This window comes from Plodia interpunctella, chromosome 19 (assembly GCF_027563975.2).
Source record: "Plodia interpunctella isolate USDA-ARS_2022_Savannah chromosome 19, ilPloInte3.2, whole genome shotgun sequence".
Classification (NCBI taxonomy): Eukaryota; Metazoa; Arthropoda; class Insecta; order Lepidoptera; family Pyralidae; genus Plodia; species Plodia interpunctella.
Window position 1 is genome coordinate 3445925 of NC_071312.1, and position 12229 is coordinate 3458153.

The window sequence follows — 12229 nt, forward strand, 5'->3', positions numbered from 1 at the left end:
CGTATTTTATGGGTGTTTTGGTTCTATAAAAATGTTTAATTGAATGAAGGAATATTTCTCTCTCAATGAATATTATTTTTCCCAAATCCATGAAATGCACGTCAATATAGTGCTATCATTTCCAAATAAGTATTTGTTTTATATATTCTCAGATGTTTTTAGGTTATAGTTTTATATTTAAATCGGTTTATTTATATTTCGGTTATACAAGTTAAAATATCATTTATAGTGATAACATTCGTTGATATGCATAATTATAAGACACCTTGTACATTATCCTAATTGAGATACTTTAAATACAAAAGTAATCTATAATGTACCTTACAAGTCGAGTAACATCTATTTTATGTACATATTTACATGCGTATATAATTATAGATATAAAATATAAAAAATCATTGATACTACTCTCACATTAGTTTTAAATAGTGGCCAATTAGCGCAAACGAATATACTAAGCTCTTCTATATATGAGAATAAAAACAAAACAAACATATAGTTCGCACATACTGAAATTATATTATGTCCTGCCATATATACCTAATGTGTCAGTTTGACGTATACCGTATAAGCTGCTTTAAGAATCTTTTTTTTTTATAATCATGATGGAACCTTCCAAAAATAGTATGAAAATAAAAATCATTCATTTTTAACTTGATATTTTTATTTAAAAGTTTTACAGAAACGAAAAAAATTAAACTTATTACAATCACAATTATCTTGTCATATATAAATACGACCCTGTTGTACATAATAATTATTTAAACCTGTTTGAACGTTATCAGAAATTACTAATGCATAAAAATGTCCTTTTTACCTAAGGGTCCAAAGATCAATGGCGAAAATAAAATAAAAATTATATAAATTGAAATTAAAAAAGTCACAACAATGGCACAGCTATATTTAATAAAAATTAGGCACAAAAATTGACGACATCAATTAAAAAATAAAATACGTATATGCATACGAAAGTTTAAGAGTAAATCTAATACAAGAACGGACTTTTTAACCGGCTTAACATTATGACTCAGTCAGTTTCTTAAAATTATCCGATAATTACTTTAATTCTTATGCACGTCAAGTAGTAGTTCAGTTAAACTTAATACATATTCCTAACATTTAAAGTATAAAAAGTCACACGAACATTCATAACGTTTAATGAGCCCGTGTATACGAATCGTTTACATACTTTTTAATTAAAACGAAAAAAAAATTACTTCTAAAACGCCTGTGAAAATTACAAATATTTCAGTTACATTATAAACTTTGTATACATGGGTGCAAAGTAATCACATCGATAACATTTACCTATCATTGCAAGTCTTAGGCCAGGGGACAAACGCTTGTGATAAAACAGTATCTCAAGATACGTACGTTCCTGAATACAGGAAGAAACAAACAGAAATTACCATTCACGAATAGGCCGAAATCATTGAACATACAAAAAATGGAACGCTTACACTTATCACAGGCAATCATTATTATTAATCGGCGTTAATGTTGACTGTCGTATCCTTAGGACGGTGGGATCCATCTCTGCCAAACGTTACACTTAACACTCTGAACTTAACGTAATGTAAGGCATCTCAAACTTGGTCTGTTCCAAGCACTGGCACTGGCGTTGTCCTTTACACTAGAGTTATATAAGGATGGGTTTGGTTCGGCTACACGAGCCACGCGTGCTGCTAGCACCAAGACTCTTCATGTGGCACTCTGTCGTCGTCAGAGTCTCCATACATATCCGCCAATTTACGGAACCTCGGCCCGAATGTAGACAAATAGTTGAATTTAAGATCCCCGTCGTCCGTGCCTACGGAAAAATATTCCTTTGTAAAAAAAAAAACAATATCTAAACTAACAGCAAACAAAAAGTAATAGGATTACGTTGTTTTGTAATATAGCTTTTTTTTGTAGAGCGAACAACGTGTGCAGAGTAATCCAAATAGACAACTTTTGTTTCGAAAATCGGAAATAAATTCTGGCTAGCAATAATCTGAAATGTGAAGCTTTGAGTTTAACAACATGTCTAGTGTACAAAGTCAATGTTTACTAAGAATGAGGTAATATTTAAGTATAAATAAGTAAAATTTGAGAAAAAAAATACTTACAACTAGCAAGCGAGGAGAGCGATCCACTAGTGTTGCCGTCTCCCTCATACGCGTAGTGTCGGACGTCGTCGTACGGGTTTATATCCGGATCTCTGTCCAGCACCGACTTTTTGTCATCTAAGAATCCGGATATATCTGGCGCGGCCCCTTTTAAACCTAAATGAATAAATTTATTAATTTACAAAGTAAAAGTATGAAAATAGATAAAAGGTCAGAGCCTGGCCTATCATTGGCCAGGCTTGGGCAATGTAATGAAAAGGGAAGAAGGAGTAGCACGTGACAATAAGGTGATAAATATGAATTAGACAATTTAATCGACAGTTAACACACTAAAATTAGTGCGTTAAATTGGTAAATTACCGTTGTAGAAATCCAATTTCTATTTACCCTCACGGAAAACATGATCAATAAATATGTAGTATAGTAGGAAGACCGTGACAAAGATGGCGGGATAACGTATTCCTGCGGAGATGACAGCATACTGCATGTAATTTTTTGGAAGAAGGAAGGGCATTTAGCTTTGGGAAACAAATATAGGTTAGAAGAAAACTATATATGATTACCTGGAGCATACATAAACGAGGGGTCCGTATCAGGCGGGGGTCCGTCATACATCTGCCTGAGCACGTGGAGGTCGTACCCCGCGTCCCCCTCGCCGCCCCCCTCGTCCTCGTAAGCTATGATGTTCTCCCGGATATCGTCTAGCTCCTTCTCAGCCCATGCGTCTGCGCGGCGACGGTGCACGACCACCGCTAAGAGTAGGACTGAAAGAAATTGCTTTGTGAGTATTTTAATTCAATAAAAAAAATTATTTCAGGTTAAAATTGTCACATTTACACATTTCTGTTTTTTAATTAATTTTATTTTTATCATTTATTTACAAACTATTGTTACATAAATTGCTATGCTTAGTAGTTTATAGCGTTTGAGATACTAATAAGTATTAAATATGTATTAAATTTATGAATTGACACTGAACGACCTCTGCTGAGAAAAAATACCGAAAAAAACAAATTTTAATTAGTGTTGTTCCCGTCATGCCAGAAGGGTTATAAAATCTACATAGCTTTAGTTAATCGCTTAAATAAAACCATTACTCACGTTAAGATGAGATAAACTGGTGTACAACGTGAATTTCAAAAAAAGTTAAAAGTAAACTTATTGTATTCAACGTAAACATTTTGAATAAAACTGTAACAGAACCAAGGCTTATAGCTAGCAAGGGGCTGAAAATGATGATGACGAAACGTATGATATACTCACTGACTAAAATAGCTATGCAGACTAGTATAGCAACCAGGAAGTTTGTGTCAATGCCGAAGGTGACCGCTGTGAACATGCTACGCTGGCAGCTTGGGTCAGCATTATGGTGAACTGAGGGCTCGCCCAAATTGTATACCTGTGTAGGAATAAATTCAAATACAATATCGTTTAATGCCAAAATATAACACACAAATACAGATTTTTTATTCAACTAAGCATGATATATTGACGTCAAAAATTTACTTAAAACTTAAGTCTACGGCCGACTTCCAAAGCGTAGGTGAAAAAGCATTTTATCATTATATCTATACTATTATTATTATAAAAAGGTAAGCGTTTGTGAGTTTGTATGTTTGAGGCGGGTAATCTCCGAAACTATCGAACCGATTTCAAAACTTCTTTTACCATTTTAGAAAGATACATTATCCAAGATTGCTATAGCCTATCTCAATATTCCCACAGGAGCAAAGTCCCTAGCAACATGTAGTTATTTGTAAACATGAACACAGTTCTTAACCTACATTTTCCAAAGGAATTAAGGAAAATAAAATATGAATACTTACGAAATCATTGTAGGTGAAATTGCTGATGCAGCCCACGAAAGGCATGTTGGTCGGAGTGTGCCGCCATCCGAAGGTCCTCGCGAGGTGCTGTAGGTCGATGCTCGAGCCGCCCACTTGCAGGGGCCCGTTTACTATAACAAAATATAATTATTAATAGTAGATTAGTAGCCAAGCCACCCTCGAACTATAGGGGCACGAGCGCAGCGAGGGCGCCTAAATATCTCGGGCTGCAGTTGATGCTTACACCCGAGCTAACTACTCTGCTTTACATCTCGATTGTGAGGTAAGTAGAAAAAAACGTAATTATAAAAAATCCCAAAAACAAACAATATTTAAAGTAAAAGTTTTCTATTTCCGCCTTTTTTCATTAAAAAGAACCAAGTAAAGAACTTTTTAATTTTTTTTTCAAGAACGAAATTGAGCTTCGCCGTTCGATGCCTATTTAAAATTGATGACTATTATATTCATACGAACACAAGGCTGAATAGCGAAGCGACCTCTGGTCATTGGGCTGAATGCATGATGTCTATTGCCAGTATGATGGTTAGATGTACGCGAACTTTTTGAAAGACTGAAGTGGGTTTTTTTTTTATTACTTACTGCCCTAGGGCTTTTCTAGCTACATTATTACCCTAGAGCACTAATTGGTCACTTACAAGCCCCATTTGGGGGTAATAAGGACCTACTTACCGAACATGAGAGATGTAAATATTTCCTCATAAATATTTCCTCAATTAATAAGATTGTATCAATTAAGAAGCGCTCTCTCGTTTCGGAGGCAAAATCCAATTTGGGGTCACTGAGCCAGAGCAAGTACTTATTCGAGATAAGTCAAATTGTTACTTGATGAAATTTTTATCCTTATCTGTTCTCCTGTCTGTTCGCGATAATCTCAAAAACTACTGACAGATCTTCATGTGGTTTTGAGGAGGGTCTACGTGTATGATTTATTATGTTTTTACCGTAATTACGGCCCGTTAAAAAATTGTGAAAATTATATTTACTGCTGAATTGAAATCGAAGAAATTTTCATTATAATGTTCTAATGATTTTATATCATGTTGAATCGTTGTAGTAGACATGCTGGAGACAATTGCCCAACAGTGGGGCAAAATGGGATAAACAGTTAATACAAAAATTAGGTATTTATTTCATCCAAATAACTATCGAAGTTCATGTTCGGTGCTGGGAAAATATACAAAATCAAATATGCTAAAGACGGGAGGTATAATTTATCAGTTCTTTGATTAACTTAATTAAAACTTTTATGGAATGTTGATGCCTAATTTATATTTAATTAACTTGATGAAAATATTTTTTTAATAATATATATTTTCTTGTAATGATAAACATACTATTACCATAAAAGAAGATTATCAAAAGACAAGCACTTCCTCTTACCTATACCCATAAGTTTCAGCATTAAATAATTTCTGAGATAAATTGCCCGTTTAAATAAGTAAAATTTACACATTAATTGCCTTCGTCTGAAATTCAGGTGAATATAATTAAAACTTGAGCAAATTGTATCGTCACAGACTCGGTTTAAATAGCCATTCAATTTATTTTATTTTTATTGATTATGAAGCAGTTTATATTTATTACAGTTAAAACGATAAAAATAAAATGTAGGAATGAAGGACGTCATTGAATCGAGAATTTGAATTCGTAAAAAAAATGTTGGAACGAAATTTTAAAAATGAAACTTTAGAGTGTGTTGTACCAGTAAATTTCGATGTTAATTTTGAAGTTAATTTTAAAACCTGCGCGCCGATAAACTAAACTAGATAAAATGGTGCACTTTGCGTTTTTCTACACAGATTAAGGTCAAAGTTGAATCATGCAACACATCCTTGTTCTGCTCATGAATTGAAGTACCCTGATATATTCTTTTGGTCGTTTATCGTATTACTTTGTTCATTTAATAGTTTGTTATTTTAAAAAAGGACACGTACACCTCTTTTATCACAATTTTAACCCCTTTTAATATTATGTTATGCATACAATAATTATTATACATAGTCTACGTTTTACATATTGTAAAAGAATTATTTAGAATTAGTAATTAATATATACGTTACGTTTTACATAGTCTACGTTTTACATATTGTAAAAGAATTATTTAGAATTAGGAATTAGTATTTAAGAATTATTTAGAAATAGTCCACGTATTTCAAAAACTTGTATGTAAAAATCTATAAAGGCTCCATAACCCAGCAAGTTTTTTTTTGATGATGATGAGGGCGCCACTTTTGTCACTGCAGCCACTTACCATTTAATATCTCTTTAGGTCCAGTAGGCGCCGCCAAACTCATGCACGTAGACAGCTTGCATCTATCCACGAACATCTCAATTGAACTCCTCATCAGGACGATCTCGATCAAATGAGGTTTGCCGTCAGAAACATGGACGACACTGTTGTTCAGCCTGGTGGTACCCGACCCGTAGTTCACCAGGAGAACTGGGTAGCCGTCAACTAGTTCCAGGGACATGAAATCTGTAGACAAAAAGGAGTATTTAAACTTACTTTTCTCTCTGTATCTTCGCGTGTTCCTGGTTCGGACCTAAGGTATGCCATCAACAATTTCAAGATTGTTATTTTTACAGACCAGGCGTAACGCCATCCCTCCTTCGAAATATTATCATTGCTTATCGGCTGCAAAAGTTGGACATTGAAGTTACCGTTAGCAGTGAACATAGAAAAATAACCTCACTAAATCAATCAACGGCTTTTAATGAAATTTAATACGTATGTTTAGAAGGTCTGAGAATAGGATGTGTATTTTTAGGGTGGTTCCCATAAGCGAAACCGGGACGGGCCGCTAGTTGATTTATAAAAAAATATCAGTGAGCTAGAAAATTTAACAAAACCCTTACTAGAGTGGCAAAGAGTGGTAGATGACAGGTGGAAATAAAATCGATTTCAACTTAAATAATTTTCTATTAGAAATAAGTAAATATAAATTATGCAGCACCACTCTTCCCCTTTTTTCTTTACTCTTATTTGCAAAGAAATAAGTGGTTCGACTTTTTAAAATTGCATTTTTAAAGTGCACTCAAAACGTTCTTCAGTTTTCCTTTATCAGCAAAAAAGTGCATTTAATTCAACGGCGACATTATTAAATACTATTTTCGAAACAAACAACGTCGATTTTTTTATACTACTTATGTGCAAATAGAAAATCGTAGAAAATCCGAAATTGTTTTATGCTGTACATTTCACAAAGACTTCTACGCAGTTTGTTTGTTGTATTAAATACAAACAAGGGTATCGTTTTAATCTTTATTATGAAACAGTTATGAAAACAAAACGGGCCACTCAAAGAAAACAAAGATTTAATATAGCTAAAGGAATTTGTTCCATGTTATTCTTGAATTTATGAAAATAAGTAATCTTGTAGTAAAATATCGGGTTTATTTATAAAAATATACTGAAGCTGTACGGAATAAATTTAATTTTTAAAAGGTGCTAACCTGCTGGTCGAATTTGAGCCGATTCTTTTTAAAGAGCAAATTAAAACAAAAACGTTAAATACATAGTTCGATATAAATTTAAGAACGCTAGACCGTAAATTTTGTGATTTTATTTTTTATGTGACTTTCTATTTAAACTTTGTCAATGGATAATTAATATCAATTTCCATTCGAGCTAATAAGTGATCAACCTCCGGATCTCGTTATTCAAAAGTCAAGAATATTCCTTCTGCTTTGCAAACTGAACTGTTATTTGACTTTACCCAGAAAACTAAATAATATATTTTCTGCCAGACATCCAGTTGAACCAGCCCCGTTATGAGAACACCGATTGAGGTGTACTATCACGCAATAGCCCTTAATAAATCATACCCACATAGCTGTCAGTCATTACTGCATCATTAAAAAATCATTACACGCATAACATTTGAAAGACGTAATACAATGGTGACGGCACACGGCAACACTGGGGAAATTCACGCTATTTCGAGGCGTAACTGGCAACACTGATATGAAATATGTTTTTGAATTAATGGGTTTGGATAGCGTGTAAGGACTGGACAGATAATTGTGTTTTACCTATGAATATTTTATTAACTTAATTATAACCGAATCGTAAAGGCCTGATGGTTTCTTGTATGCAGCAGTCTTGCTCTTTGATTGAAAAATCCTGCTTTTGAAGATGTTTTGAGTGCTAATTATTTTTACCACGAAATTACATGGGAAAACTTTGCAGTGACAGAATGTTCAAGCCACTTTTTTTCAAATGCGAATTTTATTTTCGTCTTTCCCTCCAGTTGTTATATCCATATTTATATATGTATCTATCAGCATTTGTAATAATAAAATTGTAGTAATCTTAAAGATAAAGATTTAGTACCTTGACGCGTATGGAACGATTAATCTCTTTTAAACGATTAATTAAAAAACTAAAAAAAACAATAGGAAGAAAATACGCTAATGCACCAGTAATGTTTTGATTGCTTTTTCCCCACCACAAAAACGTCGGCCATTTTGCATTTCGTCCGGAAATCATTATTCACGGCGCTCCAATCACCGCGACATATTCATTGTACTTTTTAGACGCAATTCTTGTTAGTAATCAACTATTTGACTAATGGTATTCGTTTTATATGGTTTATGATGCAATTTGTAGGTTATTTCTAGACGTAAAAATCTCAGTTTGCCGTAGAAAACTAAAACAAACCTGTCTTAAATAAAATGAATATTCCAACGGCGTTATGTTTCACCATCCCAAATTTCAAATTTCAAGGATCACATAACAAAAGATAATTACAAATTGATACGCGCAATTTAGGTACTCGTATCTCTTTCTACGGTCGCAGGGAATACTCCTATTTCTCGTCAAGCATTAAAAAAGACGATGTATCGCAATCCAATTGCAAAATCGGCAGTAACAAACACTCCCGCTCTCAAGTTAAAGTTGTTTTAATGTATACTTTGCACTCAACACAATTGGCAATTTGGCACTGCCCGTAGAAATATTTACTTTGCCAAGGAAAGCACGCTGGCAAAGAAAATTATTTGTACGATTCTATTACGATACTATTGTCTTTTTATCGAGAAAACTTCTTAATTTTATCGCCTACTTTTCAAGTCAGTTTGTGACTTTGTTTCTGTATTTTGGATCATAAAATAAAAATTATAACCTAAGTTGGTCAGAAGATTCTCTTTTTAATAATAGGTACGAATGATACTTATTTGTATTTTCCTCTCATTTGTACGTGTTCCCAGTTTGATTATTGGCTATGATGTCTCGGAGCCCGGGATCCGCTTAACAAATAAACTTCATAAAATACATTTTGTAAATTTTGTGATGCTGATAAAGACCTGCCTTCCTCTTTTGGAATGTTGTTTGTTGCCGATAGGCATAAAAAGTATTGACAGCTGATAGCTGTCAATACTTTTTATGCCTTAATCGCTTTATACGACATTTGCGAGGCCAAATGGACTTATGTAGGACTGGAACCATATCCCACTCATCTTTCTCACCACTAATCTACTTTAATTAATAATTCGGCGTTATTCTGCTAAAACCACTAAATTTATTATCATGATGTCAATCATTATAAGTACCTACCACTAATCCACGTTATTAATGCAACATGAATGGATATTATATCCAGCAATGTTACCTATTATGAGTAAGACTATGTATGAAGTATATAATTTTTGTTTACAATGAAATCTATCGAACGGATGGTTTTCAAAAAATAGTTCTTATTGCGAGTAAATAAATGCTAAGTATCTCGGAACCCTCATGAAGGTCGTGGCCATTATGTGGAATGTAACGCATATAACAACTTCATGGACAATATTAATGTTAGAACAGATATTTTTGAATTTGATAATTTGAGAATTTGATAATAATAGAAGATAGAAAAAAAACTAACCTTGCACATCCAAAAGCGGGTTATACTTCAAGGGTCCCATGTAGAAGACGAGGCTGTTAGCGGAGTGTGACGTCACAGTCATGGTCACGTGGCCCTCGTGGCAGGCCGGGGGCGAGGGGTACATGGCCCACCCGTCGCCATGGAAACCGATTGACGTTTGTTCGCAGTGGGGACCCGTTAGACCTTCTGGACATTCGCACTGGTTCGCGATTGGGGTGCCTGTGGATTCAATACATATTAGTATATCACGTAATAGGTACTATACCATAATGTGATAAATAATAGTAAACAGTAAACACTGGCTGAAGCATTCAGTTATCAGGGATGATGCGCCGCATGTTACGTTCCCGAACACACTGCGATTATGGCGCCAAACGCTTATTAACTATACATATGAAATATGATTAGTATTTAAGTGGTAACATATTAAATGAGTTTCTTTTATCTGAGCGTTTTCCAGGTTCCCTCCTCACCCTTGAACGTAAGAGGGCCCACGGTCCGCTAAATGAAATAAATGTGTAACTTATTTAATGATATATTCTTATTTCATAGAATTAAACATGTCAGCTACAGATATTAATTTGTGTTATTTTGTGTCTTGAAATATAGTAATAATAAATGATGTTCTATAAAGATGCTTATTTGAATCTCTACTTGATATGAATGAATATTGCGCGCCAAGCGAAATGCGAGACTTGATATAACTGTTTTCGAATCATATAGGCTTACACTATTATGCTCTAAATAATAAAATGTAATGTTCGATACTTTCTTTTAAATACTTTGGCAGCAATTTCTACAAATTGAAACACCATAGGGGTGTTTCAATTTGTAGAAATTCCCAAAGTATCTTTTCTACCAATCTTACTTTACCGCAGGTGAATAGCAAGCATCAACACCTACAAGCGTTTATACTACAAATTGTAGCCCTGCCCATTAGCTCCCTACGTTTCATACAAAATTCAGAATGAAAATACTAAGGAAAGTCGGGAGCGATCTACCGTCTCTCATCTATCAGACCCCATGATTACCCCGCGTAAAAATGTCTATATGAACCAGGATAGGTATGTCCGTTTGATCATATTTTTCCCTTCAGACCACAAGTCCAAAACCAGAGAAATAAAAATAAAAAACTCACCTCCATTCAAACAGATGAGCGTGTCGACCACATCGCAAGTACACTCTGACTCGACCCTAGCGGAGACCCCCACAAAGCTAGTGGTGTTCGTGTAGACTGAGAGAGGAACATTATTCTTCATAAGTACGTTGCGACAGGAGTCCGCGCACTGCTCCTTCTCGATGAGGCATTCGTCTATCTTCACCATGTAGATCTTGGCTTGGAGTTCTTCTTCGAGCTATTGGAAAAAAAAAACGTTCTCTTGGTTATTTTATTTGAAAGAGGAGTCTTTATTTAGTAATGCAATATGCCATATCGATCCTAATCCTAGCCTAACTAATATTATAAATACGAAAGTAAGTTTGTTTGTTACATCTTCACTCTATCCACTCAACCAATCTTCTTGAAATTTTGCATACATATAGATTGAAATATAGAGGACATAGGGTGCCTTTCATCTCGGAAATTAAATGTTACCGTGGGAAATTTACGCGGACAAAGCCGCGGGCAAAACTTTCTTTTAAAAAAACTAGCTATTACATTATATTACTATATCGTAATTAAAATCGTAAAAATAATTTCTATTTAAATCTTTGTCTACGAGTACTAGGATTATTCTATTGCTATCCTGCATAACAAAGTTTTATGCCGATGCGGAATCAGTGAAATAGGGAATATTACGTAAATGTCAATCTATGGAAGACTTGTCAATGTCAAAATACCAATAGTAGTGCTGCACATCGGCGTCATAACTTCGCTTTGGACGACGCACAAATTTCGAATTTAGAATGTTTTCTTTTTTATTTAAAAACAAAAGACGAACCTTTTCTTGAATGCCAATGACCATGCTATCAAGCTTCTCCGGCGGGTAGTACGGTGACCCGTGAGCTGAGAACCTCACATCAAGGAAGTTGTCCTTCACCGTCACTTTGCTGAAGATGGTGAACACATCCACGTTGTCCATCGATGTGTTGTATAGTTGCGAGAGGCGACGGTGCAGCTTTTCTTTCTTACTCGTGCCCTAGAAGTCAGAATACTAACTATATACCTACACTACTTCGGCTGTATACTAGAAATCGGCTATACTACTGTATAAAGCATCCCATCAATGTACCAACATAAAGTCTAACAAAACCCATCATTGTTGAACACAGTTGATTGTAAATCTAAACAACAAATCGTATAAAACAAATATGAACTAACTGCGAACAAACCTCCAGGGGGCGTTGTGTCGCAAAGTTGTGAGATCAGTTCCGACTAGCCATGCGAGAAAATGCGGACAAATAACCT

The 12229-nt window shown here is 34.6% G+C and overlaps 1 protein-coding gene across 4 annotated transcripts in view; it reads right to left on the bottom strand.

The window, feature by feature from the left end:
* Positions 1-646: 646 nt before the first annotated feature.
* shg (shotgun) overlaps positions 647-12229 on the bottom strand; it is a 187224-nt gene continuing 175641 nt past the window's right edge. For all 4 annotated transcript variants that reach the window (XM_053759341.2, XM_053759339.2, XM_053759340.2 and 1 more), the window contains 9 exons: positions 11763-11960; positions 10961-11177; positions 9823-10041; positions 6207-6431; positions 3935-4065; positions 3372-3507; positions 2672-2872; positions 2109-2264; positions 647-1810 (listed from right to left, as the gene is read on the bottom strand). In XM_053759341.2, coding sequence (XP_053615316.1) covers positions 1686-1810; positions 2109-2264; positions 2672-2872; positions 3372-3507; positions 3935-4065; positions 6207-6431; positions 9823-10041; positions 10961-11177; positions 11763-11960 — 1608 coding nt within the window. In that variant the 3' untranslated portion in view covers positions 647-1685. The remainder of the gene's footprint in view (positions 1811-2108; positions 2265-2671; positions 2873-3371; positions 3508-3934; positions 4066-6206; positions 6432-9822; positions 10042-10960; positions 11178-11762; positions 11961-12229) is intronic.